We start from the raw sequence: 24,437 nt of genomic DNA on the forward strand, positions 1-24,437 counted from the left end.
GTGCTTTTAGAGACGTAACTTAAAATGTCAAAGATAAAGCTGACGGATTAAGACAATGTTTAGCCATTATCAATGAATTTAAGAAACAGATAATGAAGCAATTGGAAGGAATTACCTTGTCCTCCAGGGTACATGCACCTGAAAGCTCTGCCAAGTTCTTCAGCCTGGACCCTTCCTGCAGGAGTTAGTTCTCCTCCCCACTTCAGAACCAAAAGCAAAGACGGCTCTTCTCTTCGGTTGTCTTAAAATGCCAAGAAATTGGATTCAAATGGTTTTCTTGGTCAAACGCTTTCTTTCATACCCAGGATCTACCCACTATTCCTTCTAGAATACAAGGCTCTTCTGTACCCAGTGACTGGACATCCTGGCAGCAAGTCATTGGATCAAGAAGCAAGGCTGCAGCTAAAGGCCTTACAAGAGCTAATGAGACAGGAAACACCGTTTCCCACTGAGTCTGTTTCAGGGCTAGTGACACGGAGACCTCTTCAAAGTGGGCCTCTTTCTATTTCGTGTGATGACCAAGTTTTACAAGGGACGTTCTGACCGACGCAGTCGGAATTGAACGTCCAAGGAGCGCTCCCTTTGAGAGGTGTCATCACGCTGGGCGACTACAACCTCTTCTGATAATGCTGACACTGCGCAACACGTGTCCGGACGTGCCTTTGAAGCAGCTCCTAGGCTTTCTTTTTACAAGCGCGGCTCCTTTTGACCAGCACAAGTCTAGGGGCTAACCTGTGCCGTCACGGCAGCCAAGGACCTGGCCACTCGCGTCAATACTCCCGAACTCTGGGCTTAGCCTGCGCCCGAGGTGATCTGGAGCTAAGTGTCAGCGCGGATGCCGAAGCACCAGCCGTGCTCTGTCAGGCCAGCCTTGGCGTATTAGGTACTCCGTGTCCTCCTGCTGTGACAACAGGAGTGAACCTCCTTTGGGGGGTAAGAGGGAGGGAGGGAGTGCAGTTTCCTAATTAGCCAATAGGAAGAAAGGGAGATGTCACAGGACACACTCTCTGGTGTATAAAGCGAATAAGGGCAGCAAATAGGCAGTCCCTGCCCCCCTTATATCTAAGTCCTCATATGCTGAGGTCACGCACAAGACCTTCCTAAGGTGATCAATCGCGTGTGTGTAACTGACACAGAAACACAGGAAACTCTAAACATGTCTGCGTGTAAATACAACATGTTTCATACATACACACACGCGTGATCATACAATTTTTGCAAGGCTGGCTGGGGGCATATAGACCTGTGACTGCATGAGGGCAAGGATTGTCCTGGGGATGGAGAGTTTATGCTACAGTAAAGACAGCCGTCCAGAGCGCTAATTCAGTGACGTGCCTGTAGCCATAAAGCTCGTATGCATCAGAGACAAGACACAGATGTTCATGATTTCATGAAAAAACGCCTCAGCGCCTCAGAACAAAAATACCATCTATTAACAACGGCATACCTTCTTCCTCACTGGAGGTTTTAGGACAGCCATGAGGGAGGTAGGTCAGTTGAACTTTACGATTTATTCCAGAAAAATGCCCATACCTGGGAAAGGAAAACAACAGATTTATAACACAGCTGGCTAAAGCCCAATATTGCTATAAACAACTTTGATATATCCTACGAGTGTGAAATTTTAAATGATCAAGAATTGAATAACTGGCAAACTTGCCAGGATGTGGACTTTAGCTGTTGTTCAAACATATTAAATTAATATCAAAACAGCAAACAGGAAAATAATGCTTAATAGAAGTGATTTTATTTATCTATGTCAATCCCAAATATCAGTCTCCTTCCTTTTGTGCTTACAGTCTGTTGGCTTGATTAAAGTTCAAAATTATGCTAAATCTTAAGTTGTAAAATCTTAGGTAATCTTGATCCTGGTTCCTTGGTTCTAACAGATCTGAAAAGTTTTTAGAAATTTATTATTTCTTGAAGTATATTGCATAAGCTTAAAAAAAAATTTTTTTTCCAGAAAGTTAAGTCTTAAATGATCTCTCCTTGATTTGTTTTCCAGGTTGTTTTCCATATTACATATCTTACATTTTATTCTATTTTTCCACTCTTGAATTTTTTTTTTATTCCTTGCAGTATAATGGAATTGCTTTTTATTTGATCTGTTCTACTTTTTAAAGAATGTGTTACCTTAATCAAATTTAAAACTTTTTCTTTGGATCTATTCTTCTCCCAATTCTTTTCTCAAAGGTTTTTTCCTTTTTTCTACATGTTCACGTAGTCCTTGTGGAAAATCCATTTTTTCCCTTTGAGCCTCTACTTATAATTGTCATAGAATTCCTCTCTCTTTTTTTTGGGGGGGTGGGGGGGTGGTCTCTAAATATCAAAAATGTTTTATTCCAGCCACTGTTTATACTTTGCTTTACTCATCTCTCCAGCTTTAATTTCTGAATCAAGTTTTGTTCCAGGGCCAGGTTCACCTTTCTCTCATGTTTTTGGGTGGGTTGGGGAGGCCCTATTTTCCCTTAGATTCCTGAATTGATCTCCACCTCCAAGGGTCCTCCTAGATCTTTGGGCTTCAGAACGCTGGTTCTTCAGGGTCCTCTCTGGTGTCACAGGACAGAGTGTTAGCAATCTCCAAACCCTTGGACCTGAGGAGCCCCAGTTTAAGCCACTTCTCAGGGCTTCCAAGGCCCCTCACTGGTCGTTACCTTTCAATGACTTTGCTGACTACATCTCATTTTGCTACTGTCCTCAGATTTCTGACTGACTTTTTGTGCAGTTGTAGGATCAAAGAAATTATCATTAATTCCATTCAATTTCTTCACCCTTCTTTGGTGTACTGTGAAGTTTAGGGTATTGCTTAAGTACTGGGGCCCTAGCACATTGTCTTCCATTTAGAAATTGGGACTGAATATAAAAATGAAATAACTTATTAGTATTAAATTATTATTTTGTTTTGATATTAATTTGATGTGTCTGAACAATTGTGGAATTTCCTCTATGGGCCTCAGTTATACTCTTTATTACATACGAGAAAGCTCACACTTTAAGTTCTCCTCTTTGGTTTTTAGGTAAATTAGGAATGCTACTGGTCAAGTGTTTCTACTTCAACATACCAACATTTTTTCAACAAGAAAATTATTTTCTCATCACATTTACAGCTAATGAGGAAGCAAAAAGGACAAAAAATCATGTTGGGAAGGATTCTCTGAAATGTTTCGTGACTACAAAAAGCTTAAAGGTTAATTCTAAAGATACTCACATCTCCAATACAGTTTTTAATTGTTCAAGTTTTGATTTACTTTCTTCAATTTCAGAATCATTGTTCTGTCCTAGGTCTATTAAAAGTTGCCTAGCAATATCCAATACTTCCTGCAAAATAAATTAGGTATATAAATATTTATTTATGTAATAGTTGCCATATAAATAAAAACCAGGAAAAAAGGTAAAACGAACTTGCCTGTAATTGTTTTGGCTTTTTCAATTTTAATTTTCCAGTTTTATATCCATCACACTTTTCAAAAAGATCAAAAAATCTTTTAAGAGAAGACAAAGAACATTGTTAGTTAGACAACAAAAAGAGTATTTTCATTTGATAAAACGTATGCCTCCCTTTAACACTCACCAACTACTATTCAGGAAATTACTTTTAAAATTTTCCCTTGTGATGGAAATCAAATGTCTTATAATGCAGAATTCCTGAACAGCCTAAAACTGCTGTTATTTTATAAAGAAATAACTGCTTAAGCAATTCTACTTGAATACTCAAGTTGTCATATTTTATTATCTCCCAACCCAAGAAGAACAAATTGCAGAAACTTCAAATGCTGTTTCTTTCATTTTATAGAACAAAGTGACTCTGAAGGCAATCGGAAGGGAAAGGAGGAACAAATTCAAGGAGTACTCTCATAACAAAAGATAAAAGTAGATTATCTCTTAATCACTAGTCTATTATTTTCCATTTTCCCCTCAGATTCTGGTAAAGATAAAAAAGGTTTAAATGGAATTAGAAAAACAGATTAAGAAGGTTTAAATGTTAATGGTAGAGAACCTATAGGAAAAGTGAGTCAACATAGGATACTCAAGAAGAGCTAACTGACAACTATTTTCTTAGTGTGACAAATCACTCTATGTATAACTTACTTTTGATGCCTAACTTCCATTTTCATTTTCTGTTTTGGTGTCCGATCCCCATGACGTATAACGGCTATAACACACCTAAGTTCCATCCTGAAAAAAGAAAAATATGTGCCAAGTTTCAATGATTTAAAATTTACACTCAAATTTCAGTTTTAAACAAGTTCTATACAACTATTTAGAGTTATCAAATGTTCAAGTGAGACCAATCCTCAATAAATCTGAAAAATATTAGTTAACTGTGGAAAATGAGACACTAAACCATACAAGAACACCTCTGCATTTCTCCCAGAAATTTTCTCAGGAAAAAGATGATCTTGAGAAATCTCTTGTGTTTGGAAGGTAAAAAAAAAATTAGAGTGCCAGAGGACCCTGATTCATCACACTGAACTCTGTTAAATAGCAGAAATCACAATAAAGTTAGTTTATGAGGATAAAAGAATAGTTTTTTTGAGAGCGTGCAACTTTACTTCATTAATAATAAAATGTATTTATGAATTAAGAGTCAAAAAGAAAAGCTTTTCAAATGCTATATTCTGCTTAAAAAGTCAAATCCATTATTTTAGGGTCTAGTGCTGCTGCTGTTCTAGTCCGAGACATCCTATTATCTCATGACCAATACGCTCAAGACCTGCAGCAAAATGATTGTCTTTATTTGGGCACATGATTTGGTCTAAACTTCTACCCACCACCCATTCTTTGCTCTAAAACTGCGGAATAGCAACCCATTCACTAGACTATGTTCCTGGTATTTTAGACGTGAACAATAACAGCTGGTATTTATGGGGCTCTTTGGGGCTTAGAAAGGGCTCTTTAGGCTCACTTGAATATGAACTACGTGCCACAGATGACTGTGTCTCCGTCTAAGCACAGAGAAGTCTATCTGACCCCGAGTGAAGATCTCCAGGTCCAAGTATTCTGTCTTCTCTGCCATGCTGTGGAAGCCCATTGAAGAACGGGAGGGAAACGAGGGCTTCCTTCCCTTTCACTGCGACAAGACAAACACCGGGAACACCAACCATCACAAACTTACATGGTTCCAGATGTTGTTGGCACAATCGGGATATCTTCTGCTTCCAGTGGTATGGACCAGGGGATATGAAATTGTGGAGCAAGCTCGCGCATTATAATGTTGCTTAAAAAAGTACAGACAAAACAAAACAATGTAGTTATATCTCCAAACTGGGCCTGGGACAGTATTCTAAAAAGTCAAGATTCTCTGAAGATCCTTATCGAACTAAGCCTTCGAAACCTGAAAGGTTGGCCCCCCACAATCTTGTTGCTCGGATACACAGCTTAATGAGCCGGGGCTAAGAGGTCTGCTGGGTAGCCAGCTGGCAAGGTAGGAAAGGCAATCGGAGGGGGGCCTGGAGTAAGCCGCCAGGAACGGGCTCTTTCTCTCTGTGTTGGGCAGGCCGCTTCTACATAGCTGGGGGGGGGGCGGGGGGGGTTCTCTTGTCCCCTGTGCGGCCTGATTTGCCATCTGTCCTGGATCCCTGGAGCCTCGCTCTGTCCGCGGTGCGGAGACAGCCCCGCTCGCTACCTCACAAAGCTAGGCCAGGCTCTTTAAATGGCCACCTAGCTCCGAGCGCTTCTGACACCGCATAAATGTCCCGCTTCGTGGGACTAGCTACAAGAGTCTGGTATCAGGGATGCGCTGCTTCACCGGCTGGACCTGTCGCTAACAGCTACGTGTAATCTGCAAGGGAGGAGCGGCAAGCGTCAGGGACCGAGGAGCGGCTTAAGGGCGCAGGAAGGGGGGGTCCAAGTGAGCTCTCTGAAAGTGTGGCGAGCCGCCAGCTCCTCTCCCTGCCAACAGGCTTTGCAAGAGGCCCGCCACCTGCCCCCGCGGGCTCTGTGTGCTGAACTTTAGGGGAACGAGGGCGGAAAGCAAACACCCCCCTTCCAGGAGCCTGCACTGCATTCGGGGGGGTTCGGGAGAGATGGGGGAGAGGAAGTGAGAAGGAGCACAAACACAGAGAAGAAAAGGTAAGTGAACTTCCCAGGGAGGGCCCTAGCGACTGGGGGAGGGGGCCAGGCTGCCTCTAGGAGCTGACACTTGAAGTCCTGCAGGAAGATGAGGCTTCTACCAAGCAGAAGCGAAGAGGCTCTGCCCTGTCGGACCAGGGGGCGAAGAGGCTCTGCCCTGTCGGACCAGGGGGCGAAGAGGCTCTGCCCTGTCGGACCAGGGGGCGAAGAGGCTCTGCCCTGTCGGACCAGGGGGCGAAGAGGCTCTGCCCTGTCGGACCAGGGGGCGAAGAGGCTCTGCCCTGTCGGACCAGGGGGCGAAGAGGCTCTGCCCTGTCGGACCAGGGGGGCGAAGAGGCTCTGCCCTGTCGGACCAGGGGGCGAAGAGGCTCTGCCCTGTCAGGGATGAAGAGGCTCTGCCCTGTCGGACCAGGGGGGCGAAGAGGCTCTGCCCTGTCGGACCAGGGGGCGAAGAGGCTCTGCCCTGTCAGGGATGAAGAGGCTCTGCCCTGTCGGACCAGGGGGTGAAGAGGCTCTGCCCTGTCAGGGATGAAGAGGCTCTGCCCTGTCGGACCAGGGGGGCGAAGAGGCTCTGCCCTGTCGGACCAGGGGGCGAAGAGGCTCTGCCCTGTCGGACCAGGGGGCGAAGAGGCTCTGCCCTGTCGGACCAGGGGGTGAAGAGGCTCTGCCCTGTCAGGGATGAAGAGGCTCTGCCCTGTCGGACCAGGGGGGCGAAGAGGCTCTGCCCTGTCGGACCAGGGGGCGAAGAGGCTCTGCCCTGTCGGACCAGGGGGCGAAGAGGCTCTGCCCTGTCGGACCAGGGGGTGAAGAGGCTCTGCCCTGTCAGGGATGAAGAGGCTCTGCCCTGTCGGACCAGGGGGGCGAAGAGGCTCTGCCCTGTCGGACCAGGGGGCGAAGAGGCTCTGCCCTATCGGACCAGGGGGCGAAGAGGCTCTGCCCTGTCGGACCAGGGGGCGAAGAGGCTCTGCCCTGTCGGACCAGGGGGCGAAGAGGCTCTGCCCTGTCGGACCAGGGGGCGAAGAGGCCTGTCGGATCAGGGGGGTGAAGAGGCTCTGCCCTGTCGGATCAGGGGGGTGAAGAGGCTCTGCCCTGCCGGATCAGGGGGGCGAAGAGGCTCTGCCCTGTCGGACCAGGGGGCGAAGAGGCTCTGCCCTGTCGGACCAGGGGGCGAAGAGGCTCTGCCCTGTCGGACCAGGGGGCGAAGAGGCTCTGCCCTGTCGGACCAGGGGGCGAAGAGGCTCTGCCATGTCGGACCAGGGGGCGAAGAGGCTCTGCCCTGTCGGACCAGGGGGCGAAGAGGCCTGTCGGATCAGGGGGGTGAAGAGGCTCTGCCCTGTCGGATCAGGGGGGTGAAGAGGCTCTGCCCTGCCGGATCAGGAGGGGTTAGGGCTCGTTAAAAAGATCATCTGCGTGAAGATAACTGAGACCACTAAGTGAGGACACAGAGAACAAAGAAGAGAAGGTCCAGGACAAAGTTGGGGAGGTGCCCACAGTTAGTAAGAATCAAGAGATTTAAAGCATCAATGAAGGAAACTGAGGCCTAGCCAGGACAAGAATGTCCCCAAGCCAGAGAGAGAGCGTGCAAGAGGAAAAGATGGCCGAGTGCATCCACACTACCGAGAAGGCAAGGACCAGGGAAGCGGACAGGGAGGTCATTCATCGGTCAATCAAGAAAGCCCCGGGGACTTCTGAGATCCGGAGGCCCTCGATCCCGAAGAGCCCCTTTACCGAGGCGCTCGCTACGGATGCAAAGGGGGAGGAAAGCAAAGCAACGGGCCACTGAGGCAATGGTGGGGCGGGGCAGGACGGCTGCCAGCGAGGCCGGTGAAGCGGGGGCGGTGGGGGCGGCGTGCTTGGGCCAGCCTAGGACTGGGCAAACGTTTATCCAAAAGGCAGCAGGACCGCGTCCCCGAGGAGCGACTCGTCCAGGGGGTCCGGTTCCCGCGCGGCTCAGTGCGCTGAGCCCGAATCTCTCCCTAAACTAAAGGCGGGAGGCAGATGTGGGCGAGAGCAGACAGGCACAAGGACGGAGGACAGTCTGTGGGCCGAAGCCCCAGCGGTTCAGGCGGGTTGAAGGCGGGAAGCGGGGGAGGCTCCAGCACGCGGCCCCTCAGAGCAGATGCTGCACTGTTTACTACTCCGCCTAAGGGGGGCCCCACCTGCGGCTTAGCTCGCTCTCTAGTCCGGGGCGGGGGGACCTTCTGAAGGTACTACAGCGGCCCAGCATGCCCCAAGCCTTCCCTGTCCCTCGGGCACCCCAGCCATCTGAGTAAAGGCCACATTTAAGGGGAGAAAGGAAGAAAACGCAACACATTCTTACCCAAGTATTTTTGCACAGTCATCATAATATTTCATAGAATTCTTCACAAAACTGAAGCCATTGACATCACAGACATAGGACTGTCCATTGGCACGTAACAAATCAAAGCCACAAACCGTTTGCTATCAAAATTAAATTTAAAACTGAGCTCAAGTGTGCAGTTCTCGTAACAAACAAGCATTTTCATTAGTAGAAGCCGCCTCCCTTTGGCTGTGGAGGCCCAGTCTTACAGCCTACCAAGGGGTGAGCGGGCCAATGTACCTCCCAAAGCTGCTGACCAGCCGTCTCCGGGGACAAAGATCGGGCCCGCGAGCTAGGTCAGCGCGAGGCCCTGCCCTGCCCGGTCTTGACTGACAGTCCTGGGCGCATCGGTGGGTGCACCAGGAGCCCGGAGGCTCGTTTGGGCCAGAAGCAGCCAGAGTAAGTAGGAAACAGTGCGGCACGTTCAGTGACAGGAAGTGCTTTTAAAAAAGGCACCGAATAGCGGAAGTCTTTCCGACGGCAGCCCAGCAGGGCAAGCCTTGGAGGCCTGTCTGAACAGCGGCATTGCTCAGGGGCCAGCCTCAGAGGAGCCGCCCCACGGAAGGGCCTTCCGAAGCTCCTGGGCCGCATGAAGCTGCCCAGCGCTCCCTACTTCTGGCTTACGCGTCTCCCGGAGAGCCCTTTAGGCCCCGGCGGGGGTTGGCTAGTCCCATTCTCTCCCGCCCCATCTCGGGCCTCCTTCTCCAGACGGGATGGTCTCAGCCCCCTTGACCACAGCGCCTAGGAGATGGCCTCCTGCCTGTCGCCACCTTGGCTGCAAGCAGCGATACGGCTCTAGAGGGAGCAGGGAAAAGACTGCTCTGTACAACGGGCCGTCGGGGGAGAAAGCCAGAGCTCCCGAGGCCGCGTCTCCCACTGCTGGAATGCCCTGAGCGGAGGCTGTCGCCCCGGGGCCCGCGCCCTTCCACAAGCTCAGTGCAGAAGCCCTCTCGGAGGGACGTCCTGCTCTACGCCTGCGGGGCACACAAAGCTCCTCTCGTGGCTGTGAGGGTGGGGGGGTTTGTAGGAAGCGGCTCTAGCCCAGGCCACAAAGCACGGCCTCGTGCTGCCGGAGCGCAGCGTGAAGGAGTGCCAGGCTGAGCTTGGCCTGATTCTGGCCTGAATCGGTCCTGAGCAAGGACAGGAACTGGAAGGCAGAGGGGGCGGCAGAGGGAGCTTCTGCCTATTCCCAGGCCTTCTCCCACTGACGCGCGCCCAAACTCCAAGTACCCCGCCCAGCTCAACCTGCCCTTACTCACTCACTGGGGTTCTACAGGCTCCGAGATATTTCAGTTCTTTTTACCTTGAATGCGAGGCAGACTTTCCAGGCAATCAGCTTCTCCCTGGCATTGAGGATCACAGGGTACCGGACTTCCTTCCCTTCGCTGTCCCGCTCCACTTTGCCGTCCAGGGCGGGGGACTTCCGAGCTTCGGCGTGGGCGTAATCTGGCCCGACTGTGTACACCTTTAGAGAAGAGGCGAGCCAGCGGACAAGGGCGCCCGGTAAGCACCGGCAGAGAGCGCACGTCCGCAAGAGCGCCCGAGCCGCCCCCGCTCACCACGTGCCCCTCGGATGTCTGCACCCACGTCCCTCTCACCCCAAGGAGAACCCAAAGGCTCACTGGATATGGCCATCCCTGACAGTGAATATCTTATCCCTTCTTTCCTTTGTGGCCAAATTCCTCGAGAAAGCTGCCTCTACATACTTGCTGTCTAGACTCTCCTCTGACTTCTTCTAAATCTTCTACAACCCGGCTTCCAAAAACTCCTGTGAAATGGCTCGCCTCCAAGTTGCTAATGATATCTCCTTCTCTCTGTGTCTTTGTTTTTTTTTAAATCAATTAGAATCTTAGAATCAATTCTAAGGCAGAAAAGCAGTAAAGTTTAGGCAAAGGGGTTAAGTGGCTTACCCAGGGTCACACAGCTAGGATGCATCTGAAGCCAGATTTGAACCCAGGACTTCTGTCTCGAGGCCTGGCTCTCTACCCACTGAACCACCACGGTCTCCCATTAATGATCCCTTCATTGCCTCTTAGTTGCATTTGAAGGGCGTTCATTGACAGACCTCAATGTCCTCTTCTTGACCCCTCTGCAGCACTTAATACCACTGATCTCCCCCTAAATCGTTCTCTTCCTCCAGCTTCTGTGGGCCTTCTCTATCCTAATTCTCCACCTACCTGTCTGACTCCGTCCTTCTCAACCTCCTGTGCTGCATCTTCATTAGATCATGGCCATTTACTGAGGGTATCCTTTAGGGTTCTGTTCTGGGCCTTCTCTTCACCCTCTACAGAGTTTTGGTGATCTTATAAGCTCTCACAAATTCAATGTTCATCTCTATGATGAGGACTAGCAGATTGGCGTATTAATTCTTACTCTCCCGACCTCTAGTCTAGAGGCACCGTCGCTATTTGGACATACAGACATCCTAAACTCGACCCGTCCAAAAGCCAACTTTCTTCCCAGGCCTACATGGCTCTTCCTCCCTGCTGCTGCCTCCTGGATTCCCTCAACATTCAGCTCAAAGCCCACCTTCTGCAGGAAGCCTGTCCTCGGTTCCCAGCACTGTCGAGAAAGATGTGCTCAGGGTGTCTCCAAGCTGAGACATCTGAATGCTTCTTCTCCAGAGAAACATTGCTGCCTATGCTGCTAAGGAGCTTTTCCATTAGAGGACCAATAAAATGCACCATTTTCAAGTCTTTATGGCTTAGACTGATAAACTCAACACGCTATAATATTACTAAGGGAGAATTCCAAGCAATTTAGCTAAAAACAAACAGACAAAAACCACGTTGGGTATATTTGCTGTTTGTAATTCAGATAGTGTGTGTAAGTGAACCTCAACTTGTCTTATGCAAAATGTGTTTTTATACAAAAGAGTGGGAGATCTCTAAAAGGAATTCGTTGTTTTAAAAACATTCATTGAACAAGCATTTAAAATACGATTTAATGTAAATGCAACGGACACAACTTTCCAGGTAAAATTAAGGGTTCCTAGACTGTAAATTACGATGTTAAATATAGCATATGTAAATATGCTCATGATGCAAAAGAAAAATTAGAAATGCTTGTGTAATTTGATAATTTCAAAAATGCTGTAGAATAGGGATGAATGAAAGGTACAAAAACATACATTTTTGGATATGGCCAATGTGTGGATTTGTTTTGCTTCACTTGTCTATTTGTTACAAGCTGGTGTGTGTGTGTGTGTGTGTGTGTGTGTGTGTGTGTGTGTGTGTGCGCGCGCGCCCTCTAAATAGGTGGAGCAGAAAAAAAGGTGATCAAAAATGCACAGCTGAAAGTTCAGAAACAAACAAACAAGATGATGTTGAAAGTGACATGTTACATTTATAGAATACTTTTAAAACACGCCGGACATGATATAAATGTGCACTTCTGCATGTCCTGTTTTGCGTATAAAAAGGGTTCATCAAATCTAGAATTCTTCAAGAAGTCAGAACACATAAAAATATAGCTTAGGTCCTAAAGCGCAAAGCCCGAGGTACAACCTGAACCCATCTTTCTATCGGTCAGTCTTACCTTGACATCAGTGCCATCTGTAGGCATGAACTCTTCATATATGTAAGAACCGGTTTTTCTCACACTGCTTTCTGGCGAGTAAACACTACTTCTACTGCCAATCTAAAACAAAAAAAAAGTTTCCATCAAACATACAAGCTTCTGGGAGACTGCTTTCCATTTTTTCCCCCTAGCTCAATAGTCTCTTTTTTCTTCTTACACAATTCTTTAAAAAGTTTTTTCAAGAATAAGTAATATTAAGCTTGAATAAATTTATATAACGTCCAGATTTTAATATCATAAGTTTGAGCTTCTCACAGAATTAAAATGTTTAACTAGTTTATTCTGTCATTTTGCCACACAGCATACAATGATAATAGAGCACTTAAAACACAAGAAGAGCGATGCGCCCATTCTCCATGAAAATGTCTCACCTTCCTAAAGAGCCTTTGGCTTCCACCTCCCGCAGACGTTGGATAATAAATGTAAACATTGTGATCCTCAGCACTGAGGGGTTTTTCTACAAATGGCTTTTGGAAAACTTCTCCATTTACTTCCACGTGATCATCCCCTTCGATTAGATTACATTCTATAATAGCAATGATAAAATGATCATTAACATTTTAATAAAATGCTTTGAAACACATGGTCTCGCTTAATCCTCAGTCATCTCCATAGGCTGGGTGGTCTGTGACCCTCATTTTACAGAGACTCAAAGAAATAAGACTTGCCCAAAATCACATGCACTTTTTACCACATCATGATGATTAATTAAGTAATGTAAAAGGTAACTTAATTAAGCTATTTTTATTAGGATATATTCATTACTTTATTAATATTTTCTCTGTTTATAACTTTAGCACATGATCCTTTTAGATGACCAAAATCATAAGTTTTAATCAGAAGAGGATTAATGATAAGGAATAACCCCAATTATTAATTGAAAAATTGCGTATGAGAATCAGCAACTGATAATGACAATGTGAGTCAAAATCACAAAGAAAATCCTCTGAAACGCTTCGCAAGATATGCTTGACAAAAGGAGCTCTGCACAAGCATCCAGAATTCGGGAGGGTATGCAGATAATAGCTAGTGCAAGTGGCCGTGACGTTTACCGTATATGGAATTGATTGTTACTTTGGAGAATACACCTTCTCAGAGACCCTCTCTGGTCAGCCCCTTGGAAGAGAGGCGTTCCAAAGACCACGCTTCCCTTTTAATGGGGGGGTAACTTGCCTCCACAGGTACCAGTGACACAAAAGCAAAGGCTCTGGGGCGTCCCGTCGACAGGTTGAAATTTACAACTTTCCATAACAAATGTCATTATGACTGAGATAATTGCTTCCCAGTATTTATTTTTCTACAATTTGGCAACGGAGGTTTGGTCTCCTACTTTCTATGCCCTTCCAAGAGTCTTGGAGACCTGTTTGCTTGACGGAGGGACCCTGACCCAACCTATCTCTGAGCCGAGCCAGGTGCCCTTGTATATAAGAGGGAACACAATTCTGGGATTTTTGTTACAGATGCTTCCTTTTCTTCTTCAAATCTCTTAGTTAAATATTCCGTCATTCCTAGGAATGCAAGAGGCTGAAAAGATTGGTTTTGTCACCAATTTTAGGGATCTGAATAGAATTACAGTATTTATTTAGGGCTCTGTGCAGAATCACAAATTCTATGAGAATTGGGACACATTTAAAAAATGTACAATTTTTAAAGTAAGATACCTAATCAATTAGAGAATTGGAAAAAGAGAAATAATACCTAATCATCAGTAATTTCCTCAAAGTATTAGCAAAGTTAGGGACTTGAAATTTAGACTTTAAATAAGGTATTACATTGTACACAGATTAACTTTTATCAAGCCTAATTTAAATCCTTATAAATGTACTGTATATTAGCTGTAAACCTCAAAATTTCTTAGACTTATAAATGTTGGAAATTTCACCATTGGGAAATTTCATACTTGAAAAATTTCCTATTGATAGTGGGTCTTGACTATTGGAATGTGAACTCCATTGGCATGGGAGGTTCCTTCTCTTCCCTTCTTAAGATTACTTTAGGACAGAAACCTTTTGCTGAACAATGGAAAGGACTTTGACCTATGCTTAAGCATAGAACAGGAATTTCTTTGAGTCATGATTGATTTTAGAATTGATACAATGGAGATACTTGGAATCAATCTCCACCCTATTCAGTCCTAACAGGATTGAGTAAGGGCTGCAGCCTAGATCAAAATTTAATTATTCCAATCTCTACCCTACTCAGGTTAACAGGATTTAGAAAGGGCTGTAGCAAAGGATCAAAGATTTAATTATTTGAAAATATGACCTTCAACAGACATGTGCAAAGCCAGAGACCTCTGGGCGGTCCTGGGTTAAGCTAGAGCCTCCATTGGCACAGGGAAATTGATGGACAGGTGATTGGTAGATGTGAGAACTGAGGGGAGGCAACTTGGGAGGGTTTTCCTTAAGGATAGGGTGGGGGTTGAGGAGTTGGTCTGAGTAGTTGGAGTATGCTCTGAGAAGCTTGCTCTGAAGGAAGCTGAAGGTGGGGGCCTCTGAGACTGTTTCTCCATTTTGGTCACGTGAGTTATAGGGACTGGTCTTTTTTCTTTGCCTCAGCTATCTAAGGGCTTGGGCTTTTTGGACCAGCCTAAACAGAAGGGGTATTTAAGCCCTATTCCCTTCTCTCCCCTTTCTCTCTCTCTCTCTCTCTCTCTCTCTCTCTCTCTCTCTCTCTCTCTCTCTCTCTCTCTCTAATTCCTTTCTTCCTCCTGTTTGTAATTAAAACTCCATAAAAGGTTGACGGCTGACTTGAGTTTTCATTAAGGAATTACATAGCTGAATTCCTTGGCGACCTTAATTAATATATATCAGTCTTTTAAAGGTGATTTCCTTGTCACATAGCTAACAGGTAAGGGTGTGTCCACACTGCGTATGTGTGTGTACGCGCGTGTGTGTCTCCTATACAAAGTACGAGGGAACAAAGTACAAGTACAAAGGGAACTACAGGGCAGACAAGCATACTTTGTCCTACACAAGCTACTAGCCCTCTAGCTTTGCTCTATTATTCCATCCCACCCCAACCCCGGGCCCCTTAGGCTGGGCTCATGGAACAGCACCTACTGGAGGCAGCAGATTTTCTCAAGTGCAAGAAGAAAGTATAAGCATAACTATGCATCAACCTCTCCTATAGGCCAAGTGAGAAGACCCATCACAGAGAGCCAGTTCATAAATGAGACAGACAATTCTCCAGACTGCTCTTCCTTCCAAAAGGAAATAAGCATCTGTACTGTTCTTGTTGTGGGAAAAAGGGACACTGAGCACGAGTGTGTTTTAGGAAGAAAAGAGATCAAAGGAAAATAAGTTCATGGCCCTGGGGACCAACTGACCACTAAAAAGAACAATGGAAATCCAGGGAAAAGGAAAAATCTGAGAATGAAAAAGTTGTTCGGACTCAGTGCTGTCATCCAAAGAAGTCTGCTTGTGCCAGAATTTTTTTCTGCCTTCTGTGTGTGTGTGTGTGCGTGGGCAAACCTTTCCATCCTTTATCACAAAATCTAGGTTCAAAGTCTTTTTAAAGACACTAAGAAAGTCCTGTTATCAGCCCAGAGAAGGTAAATTTTGTTTTGAGATCAGCAAGCAACTAAAATGTAAGTAAAACTCATGGGAGACAAACCTGAATTACTAACTGCTTAATTAAAAACACTAATTCAATAATCTATAATATTAGAAATTATTGCCATCTTTATAGAAGAGTAATTAAGCCTAAAGATTTTTCACAGTAAAAAAAAAAAAGTGCTCAAAAGTTCCTTTATATATTTAAATACCAACATTAAAAAGAAAAGGTTTTAAATGAGTAACTTTAAGACTGAACATCTATTAGCTAGTTTGGAATGCTATTTAAATATATGCTTTTAGAGTAAGAATGATTTCATTGACTGGATGCAAAAATCTCATACTGAGCAATTGGTACTCAATGTAATTTGTACAAATTGTATGCTATCAGGGATTTTGTTTATTTGTGAGAAATTATTTCAGTCTACCAATTTGTACCATGGACTAAATTAATACCTGACATGAAATGGATATATCACTGTGCTAACTTCTAGTGTTTAAATGGCACGTACTTAAAAAAAAAATTCTGGATTCTTTTGATTTACTGAAAGCAACTAAAATGATACTTAGTGGATCACAGATTATTTGGAATGATTAAATGTTGAAAGTTAAGAGGGTACAAGGAGTGTTGGATGTGAATATGAAAGAAACAAGATGTGAAGTTTTATTAAGGGAATTTATAATAAAAATCCAGAAGAGGCACTTAGAAACTATGGAAATGTTTAGAGAAGTTTGTAAGTATGTAGAGAGGGGGGAGAAAGTTAAAGTTGCAATCTGTTTTCATTAAAATAGATAGTTTGAGGGTAAAAGTTTTGATACTAATAACTTTGAGGAATTATTGTTTGAAAACAGCTAAGAGAGCATTTGCATTTTCTTATTTCCCAGCACAGAACTTTTATGATTAAACAACTAGAAGATAAAACCATTATTAATTATAGAAAGACAGGTTAGGGACAGAATTAGTAAAAGTAAAAAAAAAAAAGAACATCAAACTATTAACCCTGTCCTGAGTCACAGAAAGGGAAAAGGCATATGAGTTATGAAACAATCAAAAAGGTAATAGAGTTTTCACTGGAACATTAGATATTAAGGAGTTTTATCTGCTATCAAGTGCATGTCTCCTATCCATTTTTGTAACTGGTTTTATTAGAAGTTAAGAATTGTCTTATTTCCCTACAATAAAAAGTGAAACTTTTAAAGGGACAAAGAAGGGCAAGCTCATGGCCACTTGAGAACACCCATATAGAAAAATTGTAATACTTTTGGGTAAACCCTGTTAGACCCATTATAGTGATGGGATTTGATGAGGACTAAAAAAATATGGAAAGAAAAAAAAAGATTGTAATTACTGTGTGGAAAAGATAAAAGGGAAAAACTATTTATCCACAAACTTTTAAGGCCTCTTGGGGTTATGGAATTTCTAAAGAATCAATTTGGAGTATTGAGAATTTATAAAGTTGTCTATGATACAAGAATGATTTCCAAAAATTGATCTACAATGCCAGGATGAGTTACAACTTAAGAGGAAAAGAATATCAGGTAAAAGAAGCCTGGAAATTTTTCAGTTCTAAGTTGTGATTGATGAGATCTGCCATTTGAGATAAAAGCTCTTGGGTCTGCAAGTGACATTGTCTTAAGATTTGAATTTAGCTATCTTTCTGGGCATGGTTGAGAGGATGACTCAGCACATCTGAGGGGATGATCCCTTGTGACACAGAAGCCCTATTTTGTCATTTCCTTTTGAAGAGGAATGTTTCCCACCTGATTATTCCTGAGTTTGGCCGTGCAGTGGAATTGTTACTGCATGATTATCAACTTTGATTCTTACCTGAAGTCAAACAGTAGTAAATTACTCTGCTCTTATGCCTCAAGGACCCAAACCACCAGTTTTGATGCTGTTATAATATTGTTCCTGCTTTTTGCTTTGATAGCAAATTTCTTTAATCAGAGCAAGTGGTCTAGGGAAGACGTGAGCACAATGCCAAAATCTAAGATGCTAAATTGGTACTTGAATTTGTCATGTCTGCTAATGCTACTATGGAAGATCACATACATAAGCTAAAGCCCCTGAAATATCTCATTGTTTCAAAATGTAACTAATGCTAGTGTAAAATCTTCTCTATTTGAATGTGGTTAACAACTTAACGTGTTTTACTACAAGCAATCCACTTGGGGAAAACTGGAAATTAATCATTTAAATGCATCTGTACTTTACCCAAGTTTTGTTTCAATTGGAATTAAGTCAACTTGTAGGTAAATTCACTTGAATAATCATTGAACACAGGAGTGGAGAAACTACCTGCAAAAGTGTCTTACTTAAGAGTTTTCTTAATTAGGATTAGATTCCTGATAACATCTGATCTTTCTAAAGAAAGTGGAATTAACTAGGTGGAAAGTTTTAAAAAAATAATAAATTAGACTATTCAGTATATTAAATGTAAATGATTCTAATGAGATGAAAAACCTAAATGTTCTGAATTTTAAATGCATTGCGAGTTCCCAATAGCTTTATTATTACTAAGATCAAGAACACAAGATTTTGAAAGATTTTTCACCACTTCAAGTAATTACTGGAGAAATAATATTAGAAAAGCTATATTAATTTGTATTGAAATCTGCTTAGTTAGCAGGAATATCTAAGGAACCTTTCCAAGCAATTTGGAACCAAAGAGGCAAATCTATCCGTGAAAGTCTGAGAAAAGGAGACCTGAAGTCAGTTAATGTTAATGACTATTTTATTGCTTTTGCTTTCTTTTTCACTGTATCTGTGTATTGAGTTCTTCTGTTTACAAGATGAGAGGATAAACAGGGGACTTAAGAGTATGACAGGGACACGTTAAGCCAAAAACCACCTCAAACGGCTTGATCTTTTGTTTTTCCTCTCTTCTACCTGCAGCAGAGACGAAGTGGGGGTTATGTCTCACCTCCTAAATCGCTGTTTGGTCACCTTTCTCTCTGTGCTAAACTTTCTCCCAGGGAACAACTCGTTAGACCTTATTACACAGCTTGAACCTTTTGATTTTTTTTTTCCTATCTGGATTTTCAACCGAGTGACCAAGTCTAAAGAAAATTGGTTTTAAATGTTGCTGTTGGCTTCTCAAGTCTGAAATAAGATCCAATTAAGTAATCAAAACTCTTTAAGTAACAAAATTAACTTATTCTAAGAAAAATCTAAGATCAGTCCTTAGGAATGTGTTAAAATATGATGCATACCAGAGCATAATTCTGACCTAATCAGGCACTAACCGGATTCATGCGAATCCTGTAACATCATAAGCTGCTATATCACTACTCTGTTTTACAGTTTTGTCGGGGGATTCAAATAACATCAGCGGGAAAGAGTTCTTCGTAACAAACAAGTACAAATAACCAAGTTGTAAAGGGTGGTAAAATGCCCGCTGAGGCACCCACAAGTTTGTGAGTAAGCCGAGCACTTTGGTCAATCTTCATCGTGTCGAGTGGAAGAGAACATCGCTGCGATTTACAGCGACAGGCATTGCTCTCTGGAAGAGTCATGTACTTCGAAGAACGAGGGCACTCTGGACAGTTGCTAGACAATTAAGGGACGCTGCTCATTAATGACCAACTGAAAGTCTACACTGAGAACCATCTAGGGCCTTCCTTGAGAACTCCTTAGCTTCACCTCCAAATCTGCTCGGAGACAAATGGGAACTATAGCAAATGACTTCTGCTCTAGATAAGTCTCCCCCGAGTCAACAACCATTTGACACCAGTATGAAGATGGCTGAATGCTCCGTGTCTACATCAATTGACATGGCATGGTGGGCAATAGGGGACAATTTGCTTATGCCAAAATTCTCTTACCTTGGGGATTATTTGGATCACGGTTTAAAATTGCATAACGAGGAAGTAAAATGCCTTCAGACTGAAGAATACTATAAACTTCTCTCCTAAGGAAAAAGGGAAAAATACTTTTATACTTTCATAATCCAACACTAATAAAAATAATTGTTCTTTTAATGGAGAAACTATCAATAAGCCATCTTTTTCTGAGGTTTTGATAAATGCCTCAAGAATAGTATCATTATTGTTTTAGAGAATACTTTTAGACAGTTAAATTTCAACACCTTAAAGACATAAGGAAGTAAAAAAGGAAAGTAACATGCTGGTAAAATGACAAAAGTATCAAGTAGGATTCTAATCAAGTAAAATCAATGAATTCCCATTCCTTGTTTCTGTTGAAGCTAGATAAAATTTAATAATTTAAAAAAGTATATATTTCTTTATTATTGAAAATAATTGTTTAAATTTTAAAATAGGAAAAGTCACAGAACTTTAGTTAGCTTTATTCATTGGATAAGAAGCTTTGAAAGAGAATATTATTCAGAACAGTGACTAAGGGGTAAATTCTTAAAGAAAAAGAGAAAAGTGTAAATGATTAAATAGATTATTTTGTTTGCAAGAAATTGAAATGTTTGTGAATGAATAAAAGAATGCAACTAGCATAAGAGAAGTTATTTAGAGGGAAAAAATTTGTGGTCAAGTATCTTTTATATGGAACTGATACTTAAATATAAATTAAAAAAAAAAAGAAATTAATAGAAATATATAAATCCAAAGCTATCTTCAATAGATAAGTGGTCAAAGGTATGAACAAACAGTTCTCAAAAGAGCAATTGCAAACCATTTGCAAGTACACAAATAACACACCAAATTATTAATAAGGGAAATAAAAATTAGAATTCATTGTTTCTTCTCGTACCAAGCAAATTGGCAACAATGATAAAAGATATAAATAGTCAATGTTTGAGGGACTGTAGAAATACAGAGGTACACTAATGTGGACCTGTATACTAGTCCAACCATTCTGGAAAGCAATTTGGAATTATTTGAAATAATTGAAATTTTCAAAGCACAGAAATTCCATATATACCAAGGAAATCAATGGCAAAAAAAGAAGGCTCCATACACAATACCCTGGCTATACTAACAGTAGCAAGCCACACCCAAGGCCTACCCCAAGAAGTCCCAGGCCCTGGCACCACCCTGCAGTGTGGCCTGTAAGTCCATAGTGCCTGACCCTTTCAAGCCTGCACGGTGGTGAAGAACTAGCTAGGACCTTTGCTTAAAAAGCAAAATTGGTCAACTGTAAAAAAGAGGCCCAAAAATTCAATGAAAAAAAGTTCCATGAAAAGTAGAATGGACGAAATGGAAAAGTAGGATCAAAAGGTCATGAAAGAAATTCATTTTTTAAAAATTAGAATTGAAAAAACAGAAGTTAATGACTTCATGAAACATCAAGAAATAAAACATTTATAGTCAAACAAAGAATCATAAAACATAAAATGAGTAATTTTTATTATATTAAATCAAAAAGATTTTGTACAAATAAATTAATCTAATGAAGATTAAAAGGGAAAGAACTGGGAAAGATTTTTTATAACAGATGTTTCTGATAAAGATCTAACTTCTAGAATTTATAAAGAACTAAATCAAATTTATAAGAATAAAAATTATTCCCTAATTGACAACTGATCAAGGGATATGAATATGCAATTGTCAGATGAAGAAATCAAAGCCATCAATAATAATACGAAAAAATGGTTCTAAATCACTCTTGATTAGAAATGCAAATGAAAACAATGCTCAAATACCACCTCACGCCTGTCAGATTGGCTAATATGGCAGGAAAGTGGTAAATGTTGGAGGAGAAATGGCAAATTGGGACACTAAAACATGGTTGGTGAATTTATGAACTGATCCAACCATTCTGGAGGATAATTTAGAACTATATCCAAAGTATAAAAACTGTGCATACGTTTTGATCTGATTATACCACTACTGAGTCTGTATCCCAAAGCCATAATAAGAGGGGAAGGGACCAACTTGTACAAAAATATTTATAGCTGCTTTTTTGTGGTGGCAAAGAATTGGAAGTTGAAGAGATTTCCATCAATTGGGGAATAGCTGAACAAATTGTGGTACATGTTTGTAATGCAATGTTGTGCTATAAGAAATGATAAGCAAGATGATCCAGAGAAAGAAATGTTGGAGTTGTCTTTCACATCTGTATATTTTTTGGTTTTATTTTGGAGTTTTGACTACATATGACTTTGCTCTTACAACAGTGACCAGTATGGAAGTAGGTTTTGAATGACAATAAAAAGAAACAATAAAGCAAAATCAAAAGAATAAAAAATAAAGAAAATATGAAATATCTCATTAAAAAAATACAACTGACCTGGAAAATAAATCCAGAAGTAACAATTTAAGGATTATTGGATACGTGAAAGTCATGACAAAGAATGATCCACCTTTGTGCTCATTTTGCAAACTACTATATTTACTCATCTCTAGTCCTAAAAGCACCTCTGCTCTTTATCTGGCCTCCTGAAACATCTGGTTCAGCAATGACACCAAGAAATTCTTCCAAGATTGAATCATATAGTTTTGATCCAGACGGTGATTGTTGTTTAGTGTATTTCTGGATTTATAGCCCTCAACTATTTACATCCTATCATTCCAGTCTAAAGATCATTCTCCATGGTAAAAAGGCACTGAACAGTTTCATTCTCCTCAATAGTATAATAGGATATTTGCTAATTAAGAGTTATGAAGTAAGAATTCAGCAGGAAATAGAGTAACAGGTCATTTTATAGATGTATAATAAGTTGGGTTTCTTTAAATGGAATCTTAGAGATGGATTGTGTGTAAGAGAATTTTCCCAGAGTGCTTTGAGAGACAGTTATCCAACTGACTTTGTACTTGTTAGGGGCTGATCTTGTCATGATATGAGGTCTCAAGAGTGGCTCGGCTAGACTGGGAAATTCTTAATTGCTTTCCTACATCAAAAATTCATCTAACAGACCATAACAGTGAAGAAGATTGTTGGGTGAAAATTCATTGCAAGCTCAGCTGGTTTGCTGTGAGTTTGGAGGAAGACAGGAGACAGACACTCTAACCTGTTTTTTAGAAGAGAAACCAACTTACTCTTTTGTGTATAAGAATTTAAATCAGATAAGATAGATTGAGGTATTTGGAGATAAGATAGATAGGAAGAGAGTGTAGCCCCAACTCTGTTGGGGATCAAAGAGACCCTTGGGGGTCAGATTGACTGGGTGGTTAGATAAGAATTTATTAGATTAGAGATGCATAAATTATAAGAATTTCTTTTCCACTTATTTCCTTTTTCTTTAGTTTTTTTTTTACTTACAATAAATATATTTTTGATATAACTGGCCAAGCCAGAATTCTTAAGACTGCTCTGAGATTTGGGGCCATACCTATCAAACTACCAAAAAACTTTTTTATAGAATTAGAAAAAAATAATAACAAAGTTTATTTGGAAGAACAAAAGATCAAGAATATCAAGGGAAATAATGGAAAAAAATATGAAGGACGGTGGCCTAGCAGTACCAGATCTTAAACTGTACTATAAAGCAGTGATCATCAAAATCATATGGTACTGGCTAAGAGACAGAAGGGATGTGGAAGAGGCATGGAGGAAGAGAGAACTTCATGCTTGCAAAAGAAAGCTGGGGACCTGATCTGCCAATCAAGGTGAAGATTCCAAAACAGAATGTTCCCAGGGAAGGCAGTTGGAGCCTGGCCAGAGGAGATGAACTGAGATTTTCTCCCTGGGGTTACTGACCAAGGGAGAGACTTCTTCTCTGGGGTTACTGACCAAGGAAATGAGACTTCTTTCTGGGGTTTCTGACTAAGAGAGAGACCTTTGTGGCCTTTGACAGAGTCTGGACTTGAATTACTCAAGCAGAGATTATCTGGCTGCTTTAAAGAAGAAAAGAAGAAAAATACTTGTCCTCCACACTCTCTGTCTCAGTGTCACAGTTGTGACAAGACTGACATTTCCCAAAATCCTCATGACCCTTCCTTATAGATTAGGGACAACTTCATCCCTCTCAGTTTCCATCCTGTCCTATCTTTTCCAATGAATCTCCTTACCTGAGAAAGAGAACAAGAGTATCTTCTCTAAACCTCTCAGTTCATCTTTGAGCTATATAGAAAGGTGACTAACAGGGGGGAGGGGAAGGGAGGCAGGAGGGTAAGAAATATATTGATCTATTAGTCATCAATAGTAATCAATAGGCAACCCCATAGTAACCCCTCTAGCAGCATCTTTCTATCTCTCATTAATCTCCATTACAAATAGGCACCCTCAGTTTCCCCTAGTACTTCTCTAGCAGCCATAGTATATTCCAGTTATTGTAACCAGAAATAATTCCACAGATTATCTCTTTAATACAGGGAGAATCAGTGGAATAGACTTGGGGTAAATGACCTCAGTAACACAGTCTATGATAAACCCTAAGATCCCAGCTTTTGGGATAAAAATCCACTATTTGACAAAAACTGCTGGGAAAATTGGAAAACAGTATGGTAGAGACTAGGTTTAGATCAACATCTCACACCCTATACCAAAATAAACTCAGAATGGGTGAATGAATTGAACATAAAGAAGGAAACAATAAGTACATTAGGTGAACAAAGAATAGTATACTTGTCGGATCTTTGGGAAAGGAAAGATTTTAAGACCAAGCAAGAGTTAGAAAAAATTACAAAATTCAAAAGATCATTTTTATTACATTAAATTAAAAAGCTTTTGTACAAACAAAACCAATGAAGTCAAAATTAGAAGGGAAGCAACAAATTGGGAAACAATCTTTTAAACAAAAACCTTGGACAAAGGTCTAATCACTCAAATTTATAAAGAACTAAATTAATTGTACAAAAAATCAAGCCATTTCCCCAGTTGATAAATGGGCAAGGGACATGAATAGGCAATTTTCAGATAAAGAAATCAAAACTATTAATAAGCACATGAAAAAGTGTTCTAAATCTCTTATAATCAGAGAAATGCAAATCAAAACAACTCTGAGGTATTACTTCACGCCTAGCAGATTGGCTAACAT

The 24,437-nt window shown here is 41.9% G+C and overlaps 1 protein-coding gene across 16 annotated transcripts in view; it reads right to left on the reverse strand.

Moving 5' to 3' along the window:
- Positions 1–24,437, reverse strand: part of PPIP5K2 (diphosphoinositol pentakisphosphate kinase 2) — a 110,184-nt gene that overhangs the window by 40,884 nt on the left and 44,863 nt on the right. For all 16 annotated transcript variants that reach the window (XR_008917961.1, XM_056824967.1, XM_056824968.1 and 13 more), the window contains 11 exons: positions 19,372–19,457; positions 12,364–12,518; positions 11,951–12,052; positions 9,717–9,878; positions 8,393–8,514; positions 5,117–5,218; positions 4,090–4,176; positions 3,407–3,482; positions 3,209–3,318; positions 1,448–1,533; positions 116–241 (listed from right to left, as the gene is read on the reverse strand). Coding sequence is in view for 15 of the 16 variants with exons in the window: in XM_056824967.1 (XP_056680945.1) it covers positions 116–241; positions 1,448–1,533; positions 3,209–3,318; positions 3,407–3,482; positions 4,090–4,176; positions 5,117–5,218; positions 8,393–8,514; positions 9,717–9,878; positions 11,951–12,052; positions 12,364–12,518; positions 19,372–19,457 (1,214 nt within the window). In the remaining variant the exon portion in view is untranslated. The remainder of the gene's footprint in view (positions 1–115; positions 242–1,447; positions 1,534–3,208; positions 3,319–3,406; positions 3,483–4,089; positions 4,177–5,116; positions 5,219–8,392; positions 8,515–9,716; positions 9,879–11,950; positions 12,053–12,363; positions 12,519–19,371; positions 19,458–24,437) is intronic.

This window comes from Monodelphis domestica, chromosome 3 (assembly GCF_027887165.1).
Source record: "Monodelphis domestica isolate mMonDom1 chromosome 3, mMonDom1.pri, whole genome shotgun sequence".
In the NCBI taxonomy this organism is placed as follows: Eukaryota; Metazoa; Chordata; class Mammalia; order Didelphimorphia; family Didelphidae; genus Monodelphis; species Monodelphis domestica.